At 44.2% G+C, this 25,585-nt stretch overlaps 1 protein-coding gene across 1 annotated transcript in view; it reads right to left on the minus strand.

Moving 5' to 3' along the window:
• Positions 1–18,367: 18,367 nt before the first annotated feature.
• Positions 18,368–25,585, minus strand: part of LOC120838490 — a 117,258-nt gene continuing 110,040 nt past the window's right edge. The window contains exons 9-11 of the mRNA XM_040208426.1: positions 20,631–20,716; positions 20,477–20,551; positions 18,368–18,507 (exon numbers count right to left, since the gene is read on the minus strand). Of these exons, the coding sequence (XP_040064360.1) occupies positions 18,368–18,507; positions 20,477–20,551; positions 20,631–20,716 (301 nt within the window). The remainder of the gene's footprint in view (positions 18,508–20,476; positions 20,552–20,630; positions 20,717–25,585) is intronic.

Raw genomic sequence — 25,585 nt, forward strand, 5'->3', positions numbered from 1 at the left:
CATACAGAAAATTATACATTATCAAATGAGATAACAGAAACAAGACACAAAACACTTAAATATGTAAAAATATATTACGCAACTATTTAGTAGATATGGTTTCTATATTTCCATTTTCCTTTTCAAAGTTGTTTAGAAGTTTTGGAATTAAACACCGAAGCATTTGCTGCCCATAATTTGACCTGCATGTGGGAACCTTCCAATATTCATTATGGCGGGTCAAGTAAACCGTATTATCTTTTTCTAATCTAACTATCTCGTTTAAAAGAACACTTTCCTTTTTAATTTCATTCTTAACGGTGAATAAAAGTCTATAATCAGATAGCTTATGAATTTTTAATATTTGCAGATTTCTAAACACATTCTCAGTGTGAGAGTCATAAGGCGCGTTGAAGATGGCTCTTAACATTTTTTTTTTTTTTTAGCAGATAAATTTTGTTCAGGTTGGATACCGTTGTTGTGTCCCAGACAAGGTTACAATAACTGAGGAGTGAGTAAAACAAAGCATTGTACATAATTAATTTCACGCCAACTGGTAGAAATTGGCTGTGGCGATACGTTAAACCAACAACACGTGACAATTTGGAAATCAAATAATTTACATGGCTATCCCATGACATATTTTCAGAAAAGAAGACACCTAGTGTTTTAAAATTTTCCACGATCTCTATTGGACTTGAGCTAAATACTACAAGCCTTGGCATAAAAATTTGTTTATTTTTTGGACGAAAGAAAATAGCCTTTGTCTTTGCAGTGTTAATACTTAGTCCATTTTCCTTTGCCCACGCCGCCAACCTTGACAAAGTAAAATTAACATCATCCGCAATTTCATCACTATTTAAAGAGGAAATAAATATACTAGTGTCGTCTTCATAAATTACAAATTTAGCAACAGGGTCTATATTCACAATATCGTTTATATACAGGTTAAAAAGAAGGGGCCCTAAAATACTTTCCTGTGGGACCCCTGAAATAAAACGCTTTCTATCAGAGGAATGACCACTAATGTTAATATATTGGAAGCGGTGACTCAAGTATGAATTGAGAAGTGCTAACGGCAACCCTCGAATACCATAGTAATTTAGTTTGCAAAACAGAATGTTATGATCCACGAAGTCAAAGGCTTTTGTAAAATCTACGAACACGCCAACAACCGTTCTTTTTTCTTCAAAATTTTGTAATATATATTCTTTTTGGGACAAGAGGGCTGATTCCGTGGAACGATTTTTTCTGAAACCAAACTGCGAAGATCAGAGTAAATCGTGCTTATTCGCAAATTGTACGAGACGGGACTGTATTACTTTTTCGAGGCCTTTAGAAAATAAGGGAAGAATTGAAATCGGTCGATAATTGCTGATATTATTTTTATCTCCTTTCTTGTGAAGGACAGATACCTTCGCCAGTTGCATCGCCGTAGGAAATACTCCAGACGAAAAACAAAGATTAAAAATATGGGTTACGTACGGCACTAATATATCAATAACGAACTTTAGTGGGCGTATTTGAAGATCATCGCAGTCGCAGCTAGAGCTGTTTTTTTAATTGCATAAATGTAAAAAATACCTCAGCATCTGTGACAGGTTCAAGAAACACGGAATGACTATTTCTGACTTCTATGTATCTGCAAGGATCAGTATTAACGTTTGTTGTAGATAAATTCGCAAAATATTCGCTGAAAGCATTCGCTAAGGAAAGGCCACCTAGGTGCACACCGTTCCGGTTAATATTATCAACTGGCTGATGGCCTGAACGAAGGTTTAACACTGAATTTAATTTTTTCCAAACCAAGTCCGTACGACCATTTGTATCCCTAAACACCTTATCGTGATACTCAGCTTTAGCTGTACGCAATAATTTTGTTAGTTGGTTGCGATATATTTTAAAGGACCGTAGACTTTGCGGGTCTCTAGATTTAACGAATGATTGGTACATCGCGTTCTTTGTTTTAATTTTTTCAAGTAAATCAGTTGTTATCCACGGTTTCCTGATTTTTTTACTTGCCTTAAACATTTTGTACGGAAAATGACGACTATAAATGCTTTTAAATAGTTTTAGGAAATGTCCATAGACTTCGTCTACATCTTCTGAACCAAACATATCACACCAATTAGTATCTGCAATTTCTTGTGTGAAGGCATTCAACCTTCCGGTGGTTATATGTTGAAACGGGTATGATACATTATTTCTATTTGGTTTAGGGTTCCTAGTTTTCAAACACATGAATATTGGAGGGTGATCACTTAAATGGTAGCTTATAACTCCGGATTTTATATTTTCACTATCGGCGTTACTAATAAAAAAATCGATTAATGTTTCAGAGCTTACAGTAACTCTAGTTGGAATATTTATTGTGTTCATACACCCATTGGTTTCTGTGATCATATTCATTTCTCTCTTCAATGCGGTATCTTTCAGCATGTCAATATTAAAATCCCCACCGCAAATTACGGTATAACCATTATCATTGACAAAACGAAGGTATGTGTTGAAAAATTCCAAAAAGTTCTCACTATTGCCATCTGGAGGCCGATAAAACACGCTTATTATTAGACATTTCGCGCGCACTGTTAATACTTCGAAGTCCCGTGTAATACATGAATAATCTGACAATAGTTCACAGTTAATTGTGTCTTTAATTAGTAGACATACTCCGCCACCTCGGCGAGATGTGCGATTTAACGAAAAGCTGACGTATCCAGGAAGTTTCACAACATCACTATCATTACGATACCACGTTTCTGATAACATTACTACGTCAAACAAAAAAGGAACCTGATTAAAAAACACTTCGAAATCTATATTCTTATTTTTAGCAGATTGGGCATTCACATGAAAATATTTCGTGAAAGCATGGCGTTCAGTACCAAGATATGCTTCAAGGTCACATGGAAGTAAACAATCATGACCAAGCATTGAAACGATAAACGACCAAGTGAAATTTCAAAGAAGGGAAAAAAAAGATTACTACAGCTTTCGCAGGTCATCCTCACATCTGACAACAGCTGCGCGCTCGCCCACCCCACGCCTGACAAGAATTTTTCCATTTTGGTGCCATACGAACTGATAGGACCTTTGCTTTGCCCATTCTTTTGTGATCTAGAGAAGTGCCTTGTTTTGTTTGGTTAAGTTTTCTAAAATATAAACGCTTCGCTGACCGCGTGCAAGTTTTTTTTTTATTCCGAAGCCACTCGTCGCGTTTTTCTTGTTGTGCAAAACGTATGATAATTCCGGGAACTTTGTCGGACTTCGATGGCATTCTGTGAAGAGCTACTACGTCACTTGCCTCGAGCGCTGGTAACTCGAGTTTCTGTGCTACCTCGTTTACTTTCGTCATCAGGTTTTCATTTTCAGCTAGTGTAACATTGTTAATTTCCAGATTTAAACGCCTGCTGCGCCATTCAAGGTCATGTAGGCTCGACTTCAGTGCCTGCATTTCCGTTGTGTTATCAGCATTCTCAAGGCATTCCACGCGCTTTTTTAGATCATTCATTTCCTGACCATGGTTTCGCACTTCTCTCAGTAGCTCTTGATAGTCTTTCGACATAACTTGAATCGATTGGTCGATGCTGTCAACCGTTTCCCAAAGACCTAGAATGCTCTCTAGCTTGGCGTTTATGCTGACAAGCATGCTTGGTATATCAAGGGTAGTTTCCTTGCTGGCACTTCTCTTTTTTGCAGTTACACAAGTCGGGCACCGCCAATTTTTACGAGGACAGTCACCCTTCGATTTACTAGTTGGTCGTTGAACACCCGAGCAATCTTCAAGGTGGTAAGAAAATTTGCACTCCACACATGTCACGAAAACCCCATCACCCGGCAATGCCTGATCACACGCCAAACAGGTCTCGTGCTGGGCGCCAGCCATATTACTGTATTACTTTCATAATCGGCATAAAAGGCTATTCAATAACGCTAAGTGTTGCAGTCGGCGGCAAAAGCATGCAAAATCTAAGACATAGCAGGAATAACGCTCACCTGTAGGTAGAAAAAACGCAGTTTTACACACTGTACGGAACGTTTGCCGCCGACTGCGAAGACTGTTGTGGCGGGAGCGCTTTTATCTTCGGAGAGGGTGTCGAAAACTGCGCCGAGACACTGCGATCCGTGCGGCGGGCTGATAGCGTAGCTGTGGGCAGGATGACTTGTCAGTGAAGACAGCCTCGCATCTTGTTCGGTACGCAGTTGACGAGGAATCGGTCTGGTCGAGGCGCAGAGGTGTGCTTCCACGGTAGACCACAGCGCATCGGAAACTGTAGGTAGAAAAAACGCAGTTTTACACACTGTACGGAACGTATGCCGCCGACTACAAACAAGGTTCTCGAAAAGTTCTCCTGCCCTCCTTGCCATTGTGCATACCTGTGCGGACTGACATTTTCAGCTTTTGCAACAGTCAAAACAAACACAGTCGTGTCACCATGTGGGACCAGACCTCTCACTAGCATTTGCCAAAATTTCACGAAGAATTTCCAAAATTGCAAAGAAAGTGCTGGGCACACCGCCACACTAATAACCTAGCCCATGTCGCTAGCTCGCTTGCCAAGCTCAAAGGACGACCGGGTTTCAGTGTCACCCGACTCTGAATCTGTGTCCACGCAAAGTTCACTGATACCGTTGGGTAGCACTGTTTAAAACCTCTTTCGCTCTGTTGTCGCTGTCGTCTACTCTGTCGACCATCAAATCCCTATCCGCCGCCACAAAAACCGAGTTCGGAAAAATGTCTGCAAGATGGTTGCGCACGCTCTCGGCAATTCTTTCTCTTTTTTGCCGGTTGCACAGACGATGTAATGGTTTTCTATGTCACTTCATTTTCCCCCTCTTGTTACTTTTGAAACAAAGAGAATGACGGAATACCAGCTTACGTCAGATTGTTTTCAAGAAAATAAGCACCTGCACAGTGGTTATCAAAAAGGTGGTTACTTACGGTTCCCGAGTCCCGCCGTCCAGGGGCTGTTCGGTTGTCCGCTTTATCAGTCAGCAGTCACTATATTGTGGACGCTGCTGGACGTAGCTTAACCGAAAGCAAAGTAACTGAAAGTTCAAACCAGTTCAAGCTAATCAAACTGTCTCAGAAGTTCGCTCGAAGAGAATCGAACGGGCGAAACCAGCGGTGGCAGTGGCGGGATTGCGGATGGATGAATATTGGCTGTTCCTTTTATACCGGGCAATAGCTTGCGTCACCTAGCCTTGAATAAATTAATTCAGAAAAAAGTTTTTTTTTCGTCTTTCCGTTTTCTCCCGTACTTAATCTTCTTCTCCCTTTAGTTCCTTGTAACTATCACAGGGCAGGTAGAGTACTTTCCGGGGGGGGGGGGGGGGGGGGGGGATCAGGCCGAGTGGGCTAGCGCACACCAGCTCGGTGCACGTAAAGCGAAAGCTCGCGCTGCACAACCCCGGGATCCTGGGTTCGCCCCACCCCTGCCCGTTTCGATCTGGATGAGCATCGTACTGGCGTGAGGTCGTGTATCACTACGGCGTGGTGCACGTTAAAGACCCCAGGCTAGCAGTTGTACTGCGCTGGCTAAATTGCTCATCTGCAGCGAGTGACTCGTCGCAGCTTTGAAATGGCAGACCAACTACACGCTGTATAAAACCATATATAGAGACGACCGACCAGGTTGATGTCCGAAATCCAACTGGGCTTTTTATTCTAATCCCCTCGCGCTTCGACCTTCACTTCTTTTTCTAGAGATGTCATAGTGGCGCGTGGCCACAGGATTCCCCCCCCAGGAATCAAGGCTAATAGGCTTGTATTCTGATGAAGGCAGGGCAGTTCTGGCGAAGGTGGCGCGAGGGAGGTGCGCATGGTGTTTAGGGGAATCCATGTCGTGGGCTATGAACGATGGAGTCCCAAAGTTGCGACCTGAATAAGCGATGCTATAAATGCCACGAAACCTGCTTGATAGGTCGACCAGGAAGATGTGGTACGCTGTTGGCGAGTGTGGGGCCAGCGCAATCCATAAACGCAGGTTTTATGCGGTCGGCCGCTACAACGTCTTCGCGACCGTTGATGTCCAGCGTGAATGTTTTGGAAGTCGGCGTCAGAACTTTGTAGGGACCATTGTACGGTGTAGTGAGGCCCTTCTTAATTCCTTCCTTGCGTAAGTATGCATGGGTACAAGTGGTAAGGTTTTGGCTGGTGAAAACCTTTGGATGAGCTGGTTGGCGTAGTGGCACAGGTTGCAAGCGACGAATGAAGTTTCCTAACTCATCGAGATACTGGTGAGGGGTAGGGGCGTTGCCGTGGTCTGGTGTGGGAATAAAGAACTCGCCCGGTAGACGTAATGGTGAGCCATACACCAGCTCTGCTGATGTAGAGCTGAGGTCCTCTTTGAATGAAGAGCGTAGACCTAGGAGCACCATGGGTATGTGGTCTACCCAGTTAGCTCGGCCTTCACGTGCTACGATGGCGGTTTTGAGCTGCCGATGCAGGCGTTCCACCATGCCGTTGGCAGAGGGGTGGTAGGCTGTTGTATGGATGTGGCGAGTTCCTAGCAACTGTGTTAATGATGAGAATAAAGCGTACTGGAACTGTTGACCTCTGTCTGTTGTCACAATGGATGGACACCCGAAACGGCAGACCCATATGTTAACGAAGGTCGCCGCAACTGTCTGTGCCGTAATGTCTGGAATCGGCGCTGCTTCCGGCCAACGAGTGTAGCGGTCGACACATGTTAGAATGTAGGTGAAACCGCGGGATGGAGGAAGAGGTCCCACAATGTCAACGTGGATATGATCGAAGCGGGCATCTGGGGTGCGAAATGGCATGAGAGGTGTGTTGGTATGTCGAGTAATTTTTGATCGCTGGCACGAGAGACACTGTTTAGTCCAATCTCGAACGTCAGTGTTCATCCGTGGCCACACGTAACGTGCACTAATAAGGCGTTGCGTAGCTCGCACGCCCGGGTGGCTGAGGCCATGGAGTTGTTCGAAAATTTGTCGACGTAATTTGGGAGGAATGTAGGGTCGGTTGGTCCCCATGGATATGTCGCAGATGACTTTTGTGGGACATTGTGGGAAGAGTATCTCTTTCAGCTGCAGAGACGTGGATGTGTCTCGGAGATGCTGAAGTTCAGAGTCTTCCTTTTGCGCTGCAGTCAGTGTCTCCAGGTCGAGGTCTACGCAGGGCGAGGACATAGCCCAGACACGTGACAGGGCATCAGCCGCTGCGTTATCTTGTCCTTTGATATGACGAAGGTAGACGGTATATTCTGAGATGAAAGCTAGGTGTCGAATTTCCCGTGCAGAATAGGCGTTGTGGTTACCTTTAAAAGCAAACGTCAGCGGCTTGTGGTCTGTTAGGACATAGAACTGTCTTCCTTCGAGAAAGTATCGGTAATGCCTCAGAGTTAGGTATATGGCTAGCAGCTCTCGCCCGAATGTACTGTAGCGTGTTTCTGCTGGTTTGAACTTCTGGGAGAAAAAACCTATGGGCTTCCACTCGCGGTCCAGATATTGCTGTAGCAGCGCGCCTACAGCAGTGTCTGACGCATCAGTTATAACGCGAGTATTAGCGTCTGGCCGCGGATGAACAAGAAGCGTTGCACTTGCCAGAGCGTCCCTTACCGATGAAAATGCTGATTCAGCGTGTTCGCTCCATGGTAGAGGCGCTTGGGGGCCCTTTGTGGTCTTTAGAAGATCCGTTAGTGGTTTCAGGAGGCCGGCGCAGTTAGGTATAAACCTGCGGTGAAAGTTGACCAGGCCCAGAAATTCCTGAAGTTTTCGGAGAGAAGTGGGGCGAGGAAATTCACGGATTGCCTTAACTTTTTCTGGAAAAGGCAAAATTCCTTGGGGCGTGACGCGGTGACCTAAAAATTCCAAGTCGTTGACCCCGAATTGGCATTTGCTTGGGTTGACGACAATGCCTGCTTTTTGAAGTCGATCGAAAAGCAGGTGGAGGTGTCGTTCGTGCTCGGCCGGAGTTGAACTGGCTACGAGGATGTCATCGACATAGGCGAATATGAAATGGAGCCCTCTGGTGACTTCGTCAATGAACCTTTGAAATGTCTGGGCCGAATTCCTCAGACCGAAGGGCATTCTGATATATTCGAAAAGGCCGAATGGGGTGGTGATAGCTGTTTTAGGGATATCACTGGGCGCCACAGGAATTCGATGGTACGCCTCGACTAAGTCTATCTTGGAATAAATCATGGTTCCAGAGAGGTTAGCAGAAAAATCCTGTATATGTGGGAGAGGATATCGGTCGGGCACTGCGGAAGCATTGAGTGCCCGATAGTCTCCACATGGGCGCCAGTCATTTGGATCCTTTTTCGGGACCATGTGAAGTGGTGATGCCCAGTTGCTAGAAGATGGCCGGATGATGCCTAACTGTAACATGTGTTCAAACTCTCTCCTCGCGATCTGCAGACGCTCACCAGCGAGTCGACGAGGTCGCGCAGACACGGGCGCACCTGTTGTGGTGATATGGTGCATGACTCCATGTTTTACAGAAGACTCCATGTTACATGGTCTTGTGATAGATGGGAACTGGGCAAGGATGGCTTCATACGCTGATGGAGCCGAAGAACGTCGTATTGGGGAAACTGTCAGGTTTGATATGATACCCTGAACAGACAACGTTGTGGTGGTATCAGTCAGTGTGCGGCTGCTAATGTTGACTGTAATTCCGAATTGATCCAGGAAATCAGCGCCTATTATGGCCTGTTGTAGGTCCGCGATGACGAATACCCATCTGAACGTCCGCCTGAGCCCAATGTTAATCGTCAGGGAACGGTGACCGTGTGTGGCTATTGCGGAGCTGTTGACTGCCCGAAGAGACGGTCTAGTCGGTTGTAGCTTGCGGTCAGCAGGGGAAGCAGGTAACACGCTGACCTCCGCGCCAGTATCCACGAGGAACAGGATGCCTGAGAGAGTGTCGCGAACATAGAACAGGCGGCTGCTGGGTTGGCCGGGATCACTCGCCGCCGTTAGTGTCGGGCCTCGGCATTTCCCGCCCATGAACAGGGGTGGGTGCAGCGTCTTGCTTGGTCACCAAAGGTGCGATGGTACCAGCAGATGGACCGGCCACCGGAGTTGGTAGTGCGGCGAGAGGGCGATCGGCCACGAGAAGAACTGCGCGGCCTTGATTGATCTGGTCGGTCCTGGGCAGGTCCGAAGGCGGCAATGGCAGCAGCCAGTTGCTCGATTTTCGGTTCAATTTTGGCGGCGGCCGTTTCCCACGATTGTGAAGCAGGTGTTGTGACTGCACGAACAGCCGGAGTGGAGTAGTCAGCGGTTCGGTCTGCTAGTATTGCGAGACGATCCAGCGACATGTCGTCTGCAGCGGCTAGGATCATTCTCATGCCTTCTGGTAGCTTTTGTAAGAAGAGCTCACGCAGGATTGCGTCATGACCGTCGTGGTTATGTGAGCCGAGCAGTTGACGCATCTGATGGAGGAGCTGCGACGGCCGGCGATCACCAAGCTCTTGTGCGGTCAGCAGCTGTTGGATCCGTGAGCGCTCTGTTGCCATTCTCCGAGTCAGGAGGACAGACTTTAGATGGTCGTACACTCTAAAAATTGTCACGCAGAGCAAGCGTGACGCAAAGCGATTTTTTGCACGCTTGTTCTAAGGGTGGTGTTTTTCAACGCTTAGAATTCACGCTCCCTAAGCGTGAACTAAGCATAGGTTTAACGCTTGCAAGCGTGACGCAAAGCGATTTTTTACACGCTTGTTCTAAGCGTGCTGTTTTTTAACGCTTAGAATTCACACTCCCTAAGAGTGAACTGTGCTATGGTTTAACGCTTGGCAGGCGTGAGGGGGCCCTTGTGTTTACACGCTTATTACGGCGTGCGTTTTCTCCACGCTTAGATAATGGCGCCTCCTAGGCGTGTGAAATGCGCGTCGCGGTGGAGACCTGTGGCAGTGGGCATTGGGCTTTCTCGCATTTGATATATCGTCCCAATAACTAAGATTATTGGGACGATATACTAAATGCGAGAAAGCCCAATGTCAGCGGCCAGAGGTTTCAACGACGACGCACATTTCACGCGCCTAGAAGGCGCCATCATTTGAGAGTGAAGGAAACGCACGCCGTAATAAGCGTATGAACACACGGGCCCCCATGCATCATATTGTTATCGGATATCGTTATAGAAGCTCCAAAACAATCTACTAAATCTCTCTAAGTACTCTTTGGGCGCATTTAGTAGTGCAAGAAAGATCAACGTGCTGCTTCACGACTAATTACGCACATATACGAATGACAGTTGTGAATCATGTTACGCCTGGTACATTGCGCTAAGTAGCTGCAAGCTGTTCACAGCTGTGCAACTTGTATAAAAATTTTAGGAAATTTATCTTTGGCGTCTAAAAACCCAAAGAAAGAGAGAGGGATATCTCTTTAGGCTCCAGTTACAAGAAGGAATAGTCCAAAGGGAACTAAATAGAGAAAGGCAAACAAATTTCAGCTTCGGGGCTAAACTCTTTATTAGTCAATCTATTTTTTTGTACAAATAAGCCGTTAAAAAGTATAAAGCCCACTAACTGCTAAGAACTGCAACAACTATGAGTATCATAAAACAACTATGAACGAATGTCAATATTTTTAATTTTTAGTGGGTTTGAATCAGGATATATTTGTCAGTAAATGTTGGTAAAAATATCAATATATAATTCGTTACCATATGTTTTGTAGCTACGCGGTGATAATTGTGTCGTGTCATACTTCTTTGCGGTTCATTTTCTACAACATACAACAATTGGTATAATAGAAAAATTGTGCTTGGTGGCAAGTTTGTGATTTTGTAAAAGAAATTAACCACAAAATATAAAGAAGGTCTTTCCTTCTAAAAATGGTTCGTAACGAAACATAACCAGTTTAAACAACGTCAACACTTCGCTAACAAAGGTGAAACTGCCATAAATATTAAATTAGTTCAAATGAGCAGAGGGTTATTTTGTTAGGAAAGTCAACATTTGCTAACAAAAATTGAATTGGCGTAATGAGTTGGAGCATTAGTCATGGAGCATTCGACCACGTGGCACTTACATTTTTTTTCTACATATCTTAGATTTTTCATTTTAAGGGCCTTTTCGTTCACTTGACTAGACTATTAATATCTTGATGTACATAACTCCCCTCCAATCAATCCGAAAAAAAAAAAAAATCCTTGTGCGAGAAAGTGCAACTATGAGGGAAGATCACGCAAGTTGACTGACGTGGAAGTTTGGGCTAGTTGGTATTTCATGATTAAAAATTAAAACAGCGCAAAGACACGGACAAGAACAAGAAGGTAGACGAACAAGGCGCTGTTTTAATCGCCTTGTTCGTCTACCTTCTTGTTCTTGTCCGTGTTCTTGCGCTGTTTTAATTTTTAATCACGCAAGCTTTTCTGGGCCCACGTTACCTCAGACCTGTTTGCTGGTTTCACTACTCTCTGTACAAAACCAAGCATCTGCCCAAATGCTGCTGGGTATGTTACGTTCTTTAAGTAGTAAACACAGAGGCATAGCACCAGCCCTTTCTCGAGAGACGTGTCTGGTTGCAGGTCGATTTCATTTCGTGGTTCGTTGCCGCAGACTAGCCGTCTCGTTTCGCCCCACACAATGCAGGGTCCCAGAACATCCGTCGGTGCAACCTGTTAACAATAAGATTAAGGTATTATGGCCTAAAAAACTTAGTATTCAAAAAATGAGTATCAACACTTGAACGTTGACATTGCCCATGTTGCACTAACTGAAGCGCTCATAACAGGCTGTTCTTAGTTCGTATAGCTGTGTAACATTAAGTGCCCTTTGAGCGTGCTTGAAGTATTCTCTTTATTGCGAAAGCGCTCTACTCGCCGCTGAATCAGTGCGTTTTTTTGCGACCGTCACGAAAAAACGTCACGCCGACGCTTTACGGTCACGCCGATGGCGACGCCGCTCAAGCTGACTCGATATTTCTGCAAAGCTTTATCCCAAAGAAACGATTGGGTTGAGGCCGAATATAACCAAAATGAAACATGCCTGCAAGCATCGGAACATGCAAAGATCGTCGCGGTTACCTCTGATGTTACTCAGTTACTGTGATTCTTTCCGTCTCCTCCACCGCTGCGACCCCTTTCCTCCCACAATGCAACGTTGCGTACCCTTTCCCTTCTTTCCTGCTGCCACCCTTTTTCCCTTGCCACATTGCCACGTACCCATTCTCTCCTTCACCCATATTCTGGGTGTTCGTCGATTCCGAACCGTAAAGCGCCGTTCACACCTTTGCGACCGAGTAAGACCGTGAGAGACCAGACCGGTTTTTAAGCCTTTTGCGAGTTCTTAGGACCGGATGGCCTGCAGCGGAGCTGGTCCTAAGAGAGCCCAAGAGGCTTAAAAACCGGTCTCGTTTCTCTCGGTGTAACTCGGTTGGAAGAGTGTGAACGGGCCTTTAACTTTCAACACGGGAGACCGACGCAGAGACTTCGGGCAAAATATGCTTTTGAAGTTTTTGCGACAGCAATGCAACACTTGGAATAGCAAGCTTACCTATGTATTGCAGTCTATACAGCCGAGAACAAACCCGCCCGACTACCTCAACTACGCCCCAACATGCACGGTTCATTCCTTCACCTTTCCGAATAAACATTTGTTTCAATTCCGCGCTCAATCACAAGCAGCAAAAACTGTTTCCTAGATGTGGCAGTTAAGCTGAAAAGCACATCGCTTCGAGAAAGCAACAGGGTGGAGATTGTGCTACTTGATACTTGCGCTTTCACAAGAAAAGTAAAACACAGCGGATTAAAACAGTGATGAGGGACGAACGGAAACAGGGTTCTTACCCAAATATTGCAGTCTTTCATGAATAGCTGGCGAATGGCCGCAGTAAAGGCACCAGCCAAATGGGAAGACCTTTCCTTGGCTGGCATTCAGATACGTCTCCCGCATGAATTCGGGGCAGTCGCACTCGCTATGTTTGCAGCGACCCCGCGGCACTCCACGCACGTCAGGTGCGCTAAACATGGCACACTGCCCGAACTCACGCGCCGTCTCCCGCTAAATCTCGCAAGTCGCAGTCAGTCAAGCTGGTCCAGCCACCAGCCCCAGCCACAAACAAGGCGTGTCGGGAACTGCATGAGCAAGCCAGGGAGCAACGGGAACAGCGCAACGGCTTTCTCGCTTTTCCCGCCAAAAAAGAGGACGCACGCGCCCTCTGTGCTTCCAGAAAAAAAAGCTCACATCAAGAAAAAATCAGCAAAAAAAGCACGCGCTGGTGCATCTTCAGGAGGGTCAACCCATTCGGATATATATTAGCGTGACGATCAATGGAGGCGCGCGCGTTTCTCCGAAAATCTAAGCGTGTGTTTTGTGGTCGTCACGCTAACGCTGTTGATCCCGTCCGAAAAAAAGTCCGAGCGGGATTCCTCGGACTGCTTTAACGCTTGGACACAGAAAACAAACGCTTATTCTCGATCACGTGGTGCTTAAAACGTCATTCCTGTCGTATTGACGTCTGTTCCACGCTTGAAACTCGCGGTTAGCGTGAGGTTCAGCGTGACAGTTTTTAGAGTGTACGCGTTGTCGGGTGGTGTTTGCGACAGCACATCGTCTATTTCGTCTGCAACCTGGGGCGGTAGGCTGGCGACGACATGGTAAAAACGGGATATCTGCGTAGTGATTTTTCGCAGATGGAAGTGCGCCTCCACCTGGGTAAACCAAACCTGAGGGTTTTTTGGCCAGAATGGTGGTAACCGCAGAGGCAGAGTTCCGGTCACTTGAGTCCCGCTTGCTTCGTCAATGTCGCCGTGTGGTTGAAGGGTGGGTGGACCGGTGTTGCCAGGTTGGCGGCCGGTCGTGCCGCTAGTGCCCGGTTGTCCTTCGTCGGTCATGATAGAGTAGTTCGGTTGATCACGTCCGGGTCACCAAATCTATAGAGACGACCGACCAGGTTGATGTCCGAAATCCAACTGGGCTTTCTATTCTAATCCCCTCGCGCTTCGACCTTCTCTTCTTTTTCTAGAGATGTCATAGTGGCGCGTGGCCACACCATACAACCCCAATTAATTAGAGTACTTTCCAAAAAAAAAAACTTAAAAAAATGGGGCGAAAAAAAAGGAACCGGCGAACATATATTTTTAACATTATTTAGTGTTTTACAAATAAAGTTGCATTAATGTTTCATTATTAACACGGAAGTAACGTTTAAATATATGTTCTAAAATCATTATTTGAATGTTTTATTTTTAACAATATTTTGTTGTTTTACAAATAAAGTTGCATTAACACAGAAATAATGTTAGTAATAAATGTTCCAAAATCATCATTTTAATATTCTATTTTTAGCGTTATTTGACAGTTACATATGTGATGTTACATTAACGTTTCATTATTAACACAAAAATAACGTTAGTAATAAATGTTACAAAATCATTATTTGAATGTTCTATTTTTAACGTTATTTGACAGTTACATATGTGATGGTACGTTAACGTTTCATTATTAACAGAGAAATAACGTTAGTAATAAATGTTCCGAAATCATTATTTGAATGTTCTATTTTTAACGTTATTCAACAGTTACATACGTGATGTTACATTAATGTTTCATTATTAACACAGAAATAACGTTAGTAATAAGTGTTCCAAAATCATTATTTGAATGTTCTATTTTAACGTTATTTGACAGTTACAGATGTGATGTTACGTTAACGTTAATAGCACAACATATAACATTATATGTTTTACTGGAACGTAATACTAATGTTTCAAATACAACTAAAACATAATATGTTTAACTTGAACGTTACATTAATGTTCAGGTATAACACATAACGTTATTTAAACATACGCAACAACAAAATAACATTGCTACATTGTTTGGTGCTACCTGGTGTAAAGTGGTAATTAGAAAATTATCTCTCTTATATTCACTCATTAAATCCTCAAATATTCGCCTTTGCTTGAGCGTTCTACCGTGTGTCCCGAATAAAAACCAGGCTTTTTAAACCGACCGCAAAATTTTGTTTCGTAACCTATTGCGCTACGATTTTGTGCAGCGTTGCCCAAAGATGGTGCACTTTTTTTGTAAAATTTGCAGAGAGCGAACTTACACGAGGAAAAAGTAAAAGAAGAAAAAGGCTTAGCTCCTATGGAAACGCAGCGACGCCACCGGTCTTCAAACAATGCGGCGCCGTTTCGCACGGGAGACAAGAGATGGCGCAAGCGGTCGCGATACCAACTGCCGCCAACGAACGAGGCGCCGAGAGCCGGCGTCTTTAGCAGACGAGATTTTCGACTCAAAAGCGGCACGCCTTCCGCAGGCGGCGACAGTCGCAGAAACAAAAACAGGCGCGGTAACAACGAAGAACTGCAAAGGGGACGACAGAAGTGCACACAAAAAAAAAACAGTAAAAATAACCCGACAACTCATTTTTAATACGAATGCATTAACTGCCTCATGGAGCGAGCTGACGTCATCAGTCTGAAGCGCGAAAACGGCAGATAGTTTCCTTCGGTTTCACTGGCTGGCGCGCGTCGACAGGGCTCCCATTGGCCGCTGCGCTCGTCAGTTTCCACAACCGCTCACCCCATCGCGCTGCGTGTCCATCAGCGCGGAGCGTCCAAGGTCACCAGAGGAGCAAACGCGCCGCCCGGCGACGAAAAGTACGCTGCAGACGAAAAAGGGAGCGGAGAGCGGCTTGCATGCTTCCGCATTCACAACTCATAAGGAATGCTTAGGGTGTACCTCGATCTTTTTTAATCGATTATAAGTCCATTCAATGTATTTTATTACTAAGGATGATAAAAAAATGCATTGGCAAGTGATATCAAAAAAGCTCGCTACGCTTTTGAGTCGAAAAGATCGTCTGCTAAAGACGCCGGCTCTCGGCGCCGTTTGCTCGTTCGTTGGCGGCTGGTGGTGTCGCGATTGCTTGCGCCATCTCTTGTCTCTCGTGCGAAACGGCGCAGTATTGTTTGATGACCGGTGACTTCGCTGCGTTTCCATAAAAGCTAAGCCTTTTTCTTTCTTTACTTTTTTCTCAGATAAAGTCGCTCTTTGCAAGTTAAATGAAAAAAAAAAGTGCACCATCTGTGGGCGACGCTGCACAAAATCGGAGCGCTATAGGTTACCGAACCGAATTTTGCGGTCGATTTAAAGAGCCTGGCCGCTACTTGGGGCATCCGATAGTTTGAAATGTGTTAGCCTTGTCAACATTTGCAAGAAATATTGCCAGAGTTCAGATAACTAAATTCTACTCCGCGCTATTTTTACAGCGGAGCTGTTAAGGGCTAGTTCCCCCAGGATCGTGTCAGTAAGCAAACAAACGATGACAAAGAACTGTGGACAGCTACCGCAATCTATGAGCAACGGCGGCAACCAGACAATCTGCTTGACGGTTGTTTGGTTGCCGCCTTCGCTGATAGATGGCGGCAACCTTTCGAGCCTTTCCACACTGGCTTGCCCACTTGCGGCGGGCCATTACTTCATTCCCACCATAGTACAGCTTCGCTGGTCTTCCTTCTTCACCAAAGTGGAAAGGCTGAGAGTGTTTTTTGTTTTTTTTTTAGATTTATGCAACGTAAGGGTTAGAATCGAGTTCTTAGAATCTCTTACGACTAGGGAACACCGTATCACGCTGGTGCCATCTATGAGGTAACGTTGGAGCTGTCTTTCACGAGAGCGAAAGTTTTGCGTTAGGTGCCAGATCAAATGTACATACTATTCACAATTAACAGGTGTTTATTGCATTTTTAAATGTTTGGCAAGCAAAACTACAAAGATCCAAGAACAAAAAGAAAAGAATAAAATGTATGCGCAAAGTGCAGTGATTCTTGGCCGCCCATAGATGGTACTAGTGTGTTTTCTCGTCGCAAGAGATTCTTTATGGTTTTAAGGCAAACGGTCAAAAATCTGTGAACCAGTCTGAAAAAAAAACATTTATCTGGCAGATTGTTTGAACTTTGAATGACGGCTGGTATGTGTGATAAGCTCATACCAGCTGGTGTTTTTGTGTGGCACTGACTATTCCTGGTGGCGCAGTCACCTACAACGGAAGAGTGTTCGAGAGATGTAATAAATCCCGCATTTTAGCATAGAAATGCTTAGGGCGGATATTCATGAACATGATTTCTCACGATAGCTAGAGCCGAGTTTTTGTCACGTTAAATTACAGCATAGCGTTGCTCTGGTCGAAATTAAAGGAAAGAGCGTAACATACGCGCTCCTTCAGGAAGGTCCAGCAAGCTACGGACACAATGTGCTGGGCTGGTGCAAGCGACGCCTGGGCCATCTACATTTATTTATTCGACCCTTGTGCAACCTATGATTATGGTGGCGGCGTTCAGTGCGATTGTTCAGCGGGACAGAAGCATACCGCACAACGATTTATGTATGTCTTGATGTAGCAAACATTGTTGCAGCATTTCCTGACCATTTCAAAGCACACATGAGCAATGGCCGTCTCCAAAATTGAATTGTACTGCGTTTTATGTCGTTAGGCATTTAAACGAATACGTCCTAATCAACAACACTAGACAGAAATCTTTATTCAAACTCGGCTTCAGAGGTAATATTTTCATATGTCTTCCAGCCTTTCGGCTGTTACTATCATCAAACCAAATACTACTACTTCGTTGTCGCCTGTTTTGTGTACGGCTTATATGGTTGAAGGATACGGAGCTTCCAAAAGAGTTTAAGTTACTTGATATAACGCATATGTTAGAAATAAATAAAAAAATTGTGGCGCAACATTTATTTACGGGAAAATTTCGTGCAGGTGTTTTACGTTCTAGACCTCGTTTATTTGCTTCTGTTATAAGCACTGAGTCAGCTTTCATTGGTTAGAGAGATGATTGAGGTGTACAATGTTAGTTGTAAATTTGCTGATGTGGGTTCTGATAGTTATTTGTTTACATATTCATGGTTAAGTTACAAATGATGTACATAGAGTCAATGCTGCTTGTAACAATATTGCGAGATCGCTTTTTCCGCTCTGGTTTCAAACGATAACAAGTGCAGCTGCCGGTGTTTGCAATCAGTAGTCCAATATGTCGTGTAGCTCGTGGAGCTCGATATTTCTTATGATTGCAAGTCGTTTCGCGTTCACCGAGATTTTTAGAGAACGATTTTCTCAACCAACGTAGTTTGGAGCAAACAACTGACGTACACGCATGTGGAAGTGCTACTGAAGTACATTATTTCGTAGCAGAACTGGCGTAGCCCTAGTGTCCTACTTTAAGTATAAGGTGGCCATAATAGATTCTAGCGCTGTAAAACAAATCTAAAATATAATTTCTAGGCACTTATAAAGTTTTTAGAAGTTCCATGTCCCTTTAATAAAAAGTGAAAAAAAGAATGTGAGACATAAAATGGAATAAAATTACGTTATATCGAAGTAATTATTTTTTATTTGGCTACAGAAATATGGGCGATATCAGAGCCCTAATTATATCTTGCCACGGGAGTCATTTCCTTGCTGGCGGCCAACATTCGCCCAAACTCGTAAAACTTGCTGCCGGTTGCTTGCAATACACAGCGTAGATAAAAAAGCAAATGCCATTTAATATTCCATTAGTATAGCGACCTCCAGTGAATAACTCGCACACTGAAAAAAAGACAAGAAAATGTAAGATAAAGTGCATAAATTTACACTCGTTGAAGGTAATTGTGTGTTTCAAATAACTTTAATATCTTTCGTCATAATACTAAGAACAACGCACAAGCAGAAAAAAGAGAAGAAAAGGGAACACACTGTTGCTAGTTCTTATATCTCCTCCTCCTCACTGTTTGTGCGCTGTTTTTAATACAATGTTACCTTACCAACTACCTCCACTCTCAACTTTACAACCAATTATATATGTTTCACCCCCATGTTACCATGCCCTGTTACATTCCTAGCCCCGACGAGGGCGTGCTCCATATACAGCACACTTACAGGGACGGTCCGCGACACCATCGCTCGGCAGAGACCCTCTCGAAGCTTCGGAACCAATGCTTTCGAACATCAGCTGAAGGAACCGACATCAACGGGTCTTCGTCTTCCTCTTTCTCCACCAAGAGCAGAAGCTGCTGCTGCGGCGACATAAACCCCCGCGCCAATGAGAGTGTCTGTTGAACCTAATCTTCATCGAAGCCAACATCCGCCACCAATCACACCAGGACCCCGCCGGTGACAAAACACAGTCACGTCACCGCGGCTATAAAAGGGGGCCCGCGGACACGCGCGGCGGAGACGGAATGGGACCTACCATCGACCGCAACAATTATCTCATGTCCCATTAAAACATAGTCACCTTATAGCCCTAAACCGGTCTCCAGCCTGTCCGCCCCCCAGGTTTTTACAGCCCTCAATGCCATTGTATTGTAAATATCCTTGAGCACTAGTTTCAACTACACATTTGCTTATCTAAAATCGCTGGCTGGTGTAGGAATTTGCAGATGAATCTAAACCGCTGCATTGTGTAACTACGTCAATCCCGCTTAATTTGTTTTATTTACATTAAAGGATTTACTTACGATATACTTACGTTTTATTTACGTTAAAGAATTTGTTATACTTACGTTAAAGACCCCAGGCTAGCAGCTGTACTGCACTGACAAAACTTCTGTGGTGTTTCAGCTGTAGATGAGAAATTTAGTCAGTGCAGCACAACTGCTAGCCTAGAGTCTAACGTGCACCAAGCGACAGTGGTATGCGTCCTCACACCGGTACGATGCTCATCTAGATTGAAACGGAAAGAGATGGGAAAAGATTCTTAGGTTCAGTCTCCCCCCCTGCCCGTTTCAATTTGGATGAGCATCGTACCGGACGGCAGTCATGTATGACCACTGCATGGTGCACGCTAAAGACCCCAGGCAACCAGTTGTACTGTACTGGCTAAATTTCTTATCTACAGCTGAGACACCAGACACCCATAAATGCTAACTAACTTCAGGTTGTATAAATATACACACAACACAATTATTGTTATTATTTAGGCGAAGCTATGAAGTTAGATCAACTCGCGATGAAAACATTTCAATGATCTTCCGCTGTGTGCGATAACCTTCCACGTAATAAAATGGTTCCTGACCCGCCTGCCATTTCCATATAATTTTCTCGAAAATAAAAACTGTTGCTGTCAATAAAAGTTTATTTTTAAGAAGAGTATATGTACGCTCCCTGTATTCACGTCAGCGCTATCCCGTGACGCCCGACTGCCACGAGCCCCCCTGATGCCCTCTACGTGTGACGTCATGGGAGAAACGCTCTGGTCTTTAAGTGGGCTTGATGGTTAGGCGCGTCAAATATAAAAAGCTGGAAGGACAGACAAGAGTCTTGTCTTATTTGTCCTTCGTGTTTTTTTGTTTTTTTTAATGTTTAGTGTGCACTTTCAAAACGTCGTTGGTCTATTGCTTCGTCGTTCAAGTAATCAGCCGCGGCTGGAGAGAAAACATTTTGACACCTGTCGCCTTTCTTTCAACAAGAAGTTGTTGGATGGAAAAACCTCCAACAGCTTCAAGAGATTACTGTGACCTTTATTTTATTTTGGGGGGTGAACAGTAATATAACCAATTTTAGAAAATACACTTACGGTTATGATATCCTGGAGTTCTGAGTATAATGCACTGTTTCCTGTCGGTGAAGATTACCTTCGTTTCATGAAAATCTGTTGAAAAATAAAAAAATAGATGTAAATGGGCACAAGAGGTACTATGTGCTTTGAAGTTAGAATTAGTTTTACTTACTCCCATTCCGGTATAACCTGGCCGCTGCTCTATAAGTATCATTGTGATAACTGAGTGTATAAGGCTTGAAAGCCTGAACCATGGCCCTGAAAATGAACTTGCGCTTAACTTTGTAACATCACAAGCACTCCTAGAGACAGATACAATGTCCAAAAAACTCAAAGGGTGTTGGGAAGGTACTATTGTTGTGAAAGGTAAAAACATGGTATGCCAGAGCCACTTACTTTTCCGGCCCGGATGTTTTACTGCTAGTGGGGGGGGGGGGGGGGGGGAGGGGCGGGGTTGAAACGAGTTTTGGGCTTGACGTACGGGTTTCTGAGAAATGAACAACATTTGAATCTCAAATGTATGATCTAGTTTCGGAGCATTGTCGGATGGGGTTGTTGAGGGTTGCAAATTTACTTAAGAGGACATAGTCAAACATTGCGGTCACAATGGTCTGGATTTTGCGACTCCCATATTTTAATTGTCATGTGGTTAGAAATCTCTCTTCGCGGACAACCCAACGAACGTAGTTTTCTTGATGTCACTTGCCCACAGCTGAACAAGTACACCTTTAACGTGGAGAAGACAATCAGCTGTAAAGTTAACATTTAAGATATTGATATATTTTAACTAGTACATCTATAGTAAACGTTATTATTAACGCAGGATATGCATATTGACTGAATTTTATTTGAAATGTGTTAAGCTCGCATGTAACCAAAGTTGTCACACGCAGGACAAGGCAATTTAAAGCATACATCACCAATACGGCGTACAAGTTCGTCTCCTCTTTGCGCACCTCGCGCGCTCGTTTACCACTTAAATATGCCCATATGCTTGTGATTCCAGCAAACCTCAACCAGTGACGTTGTTCAATATCTTTGAAATGGCAAGTTTACCCGATTTTAAGCAGAAAAAAAGAAGAAGAAATGTTTTGTCACGAAAAACGTGACAAGAGAGACTGACGCAGGCGATGTGTAACGGTTACCACGGGCTCACCATCGAACTGCACGTGTTCTTGTAAATATTGTACATAACCCGTTTCTTGTCCTTCTCAACTACGATCTTGTACAAATATTTGGTGCCGAGACCCGGGAGGAAAAAAACACAACCATGGAGAAGCTCAACAAAAGACGTAGAGTAACCTGATTTACCGTGACGAGACTCGTCCAGGGAATATCAACACCTCTAGATCTCACACCGCTCCAACATGGTCAAATCAAAGGGAAGCTAAGTTTTCTAAGTATAAAAGAAAAGTTTCTTCACAATCTTGACGCGGACATCCCAGAGCTTCTGGACGTGGCAGAAATCGAAACATAAATGCAAGCCAACATCGTCTAAGAAGAGAAAATGAACAACATAAAGAAATAGAGTCGGTAGGTTGCTACGAGAAGTGCTCCAGCTAAGAAACCAATCAACTCGTAATGATTCAGACCTCGGCTTTTAATCAAGGGGCCAAACAGAACGACGAACGAGTGGAATTAACGTGGAATCGACGTGAAACGTCCCAGATTAGGACTCCCAAAATATAATGGAGATATCGAGGAGATATCAAGTCGACAACTTTAAATATTTGAAAAGTATTTTAGTTGGTAAAGCAGACGCAGTCATAGAGGGGATGCCTCTTAGCGACAATAACTAATGCGCGGCTCTGGAGCTCCTGGAGAAGAGGTTCGGTCAGCATACCGCGATCGTAACCTAACCTCATGGACGCAAAAACCTATTGGATGCTCAGAAGACATGGACGATCGCAGGAAGCTCCATGACAATGTGATACCACGAATCAAAGCCTTCAAAGCTTATGAGTCAGTGTGAACTTGTACGGAGTTCTCCTACATGCTGTACTGCAAAGAACACTTCCTCTGGACCCCTGCTAACGTACAACCGACACATATATTTCAATAGACTTACAGGAGAAGCTACAGAGGAGCTTTCCAAACTTCTTACGTTCATCGACATTGAAGTCACAACTCAAGAGAAAGGCCCTCAACTTTCAGCCATTTATACAACGAAAAACCCGTTTTATCACGAGAAGCAACTTTCTCTAACAAAAGTTCTGCCTCAGATCTCCCACAGCTCTCCCATAGTAGACAAGGTAAACATTCTGCGATGTCTTTCTTGTGGCTCTAATCAGCACTCGGCAGGAAGAATGATCAGCAGCACTTACAGTAAAAGAAAATAGAAAAATTTAAACAAGAATTAATCCACGTGTTTTCGATGCGCGAAACATTTTGCCGATCCAGAGATTTCAGAAGCGCAGTTTCTTGTTCAAAGCGTGGCGACAAACACCTGACCGTTCTGTGTGACCCAGAACGGGCTGGTATAGAAGAGTCATCTACCATTCATGATACACCTCCACAATTCATCGGAATATTAAGAGCCGGCTCAACTTGCTCCATACAAGTCCTGCTACAGACCGCCAAAGTTCAAGCGAAGGGTCAAGTTGATGGAACATCTCAAGTGCTCATCGATGGAAGAAGCCAGCGCTCCTTCATTACAAAAAAAAAAAATACTTCCGAGAGACTTCGTTGCCGACCGGTAGGCGAAGATCACCTCATCATTATTGGCTTCGGTGACTCTATAAGGGAAAAAAAGAGGTGATGTCGGCGCGTTGAGATTCAGCTGAGAAGTCTCCACAGCACGGCGAGATTACCATTGAGGCCTTAGAGGTTCCTGAAATCGACGGAGAGATTCCATGTCTAACACATAACGACTTAATTCAAAAGCTTCAATCGAAGGGCATGATATTGGCTGACATATCCTCAGTAAATAGCCTACAAAACCCGGCGTGAAGTTTCTTATCGGTTGAGAAAATTAATAGAGTGTCAGGACCCGAAAAGGCGAGCATATCAACCCTTCTTTGAGTGCCGTGAAGACAATCTTTGACTGAACCTTACAAGGTCACATCAAGGTGAGCAACGCTTGTAACATCTGCGCAGCCACTGCCGTATTCAAGATAAACGTCAGCGGAACGTCGAACGGCATCACGACAGAGCCTCGCAAACTGTAAAGACTAGAGAGTTAAGGAATAAAACATTTCCCAGTGAAGAAACAACAGGACAATCACTGTTTGTATTGATTAACTAGCTCGACTCTTCGGAACACATAGTAGACGGGACATATGAAGCCCGACATCTCTGGAAGTGCCCGAACCCTCCGTTACAAAGCTATAAGGACGTCGCAGAAGCTCGCTTGGCTGCAATGCTCAGAAAGCTACGCCCAGATGGCTGTGCTCTCATGCAGTACGACAAAGGCATGAGGGAATATCTGCTTAACGGGTTCGCTGTACGCGTTGAATCGGATGATGACACTGAACATGCATGAATGACATATTACTTGTCTTACTAAGCAGTTATCGAAAACGATCCAGAAACAACGAAAGTCAGAACAGTGTTTTTTGCGTCATCGCTTGCTCCCTATTGTATTTCTCTAAATAAAAACCTGCATGCTGGATCAAATTTGAATGCTCAACTTATACGGATGCTGTTAAACGTTTGGAAGCACCCAATCGCGGTTAGCGCTGATATTGAAAAGGCGTTCTTACAGGCTTTTCCTGCATCTGAAGACCGAGGTGCTTTTCGTTTCTTCTAGTTTAATGATATCCCAAAAAGTGCTCAACCGAACAACCCTCGTGAAATGTAAAGAATTTCAAGGATACCGTTTGGAGTTTCCTGTACTTTTTGTGTCTTGCAGCCACTATAAGGCATCATTTAAACAGCGTTAAAGGTAGGTTTCTATTTCCCGCCAAGATTTTATCTGCGTGTTGTATGTCGACAATCTTCTCATCGGTATTGAAACAGTCGAACAAGCTGAGTGAAGCCGGAATGAATCTTGGGAATGGGTGCACAAATGATAAGGAGCTACAAGGCACTTTCTACAGGAACGAGCTATCAGAGAAAACAGATGTCCTCCGGACAGTTCAAGGGGGTGCATCAAGATATTAGGGCGCCCTTAAAGCAAGAACAGTGGCCCTTCTGCTCTCAATATTGAAAACGTGCTGGAGTTTGTGAACCTCACTAAACTAACGAAACGTAACATAATACAAACTTCAGCCAAAATATTCGACCCTCTCGGATGAATTGCTCCAGTAGTCCTTACAGTGAAATTATTTTTTCAACGACTATTGGAGCAAGCGATAGCATGGGATGATGATCTTCCAGATAACATCTCCTGAGATTGGGTTGACTAGCGTTCCCGACTGCCCAATTTTCGCAAACTAACGATACGATGCCTTTATCCGAGCCGCATGTGTTTGCAGACGCATGTCCATACGGTGCAGTGGCGTAGTTCAGTAGCAGAAGTGCAACCGACGTGTTGGCATCTTTTATCATGTCTAAGCCCCGGGGTAGCACCACTGAACACTCTCCCTCTGCCAAGGTTGAAATTGCTGGAAGCCCTGTTAGCCGCATGGCTACAACGATATATCATCGTCAGCTTAAATATTGTCACAGACGCAGATTTTCTTTAGACATACTCAAACATTGCTGTGTATTGGATCAAAGGTTCACCGACAACACGGAAATTTAGCAAATAACCGCCCTTTTACAATGGAGAAACTGTCCTGAATGTGAAAAGACTGCATACCTTTTTGCGACAGATAGCACTTGTTCTTCTTTTGTGCCAGCCACCAGATGGTGAACAGGCCCTGAGTGGTTAATCAGGCCACAAAATGATTGACCTACGAACTTAATAGCAGAAGAGAAATGGAAAGTAGTGCTGCAGAACATTTTTGAAAACATCAAAATTGTTTCTATTTTTTATCTTTAAAGATGTACGGAACAAGTAACGTGAAAGTAATTTGTAACGTAACGAGTAAAGTAGTCTGTTACTTTACAGCGAAAGTAATTTGTAACGGTAATCTATCACATTTCAGGCTCAGTAATTTGTAATTGTAATCCATTACATATTTCAAGTAACGGGCACAAGTCTGATGGCATCATCCGAGTTGGAGGAAAATTACATCAAACGGA

Source organism: Ixodes scapularis, unplaced genomic scaffold (genome assembly GCF_016920785.2).
Source record: "Ixodes scapularis isolate PalLabHiFi unplaced genomic scaffold, ASM1692078v2 PGA_scaffold43__4_contigs__length_2004386, whole genome shotgun sequence".
NCBI lineage: Eukaryota > Metazoa > Arthropoda > Arachnida > Ixodida > Ixodidae > Ixodes > Ixodes scapularis.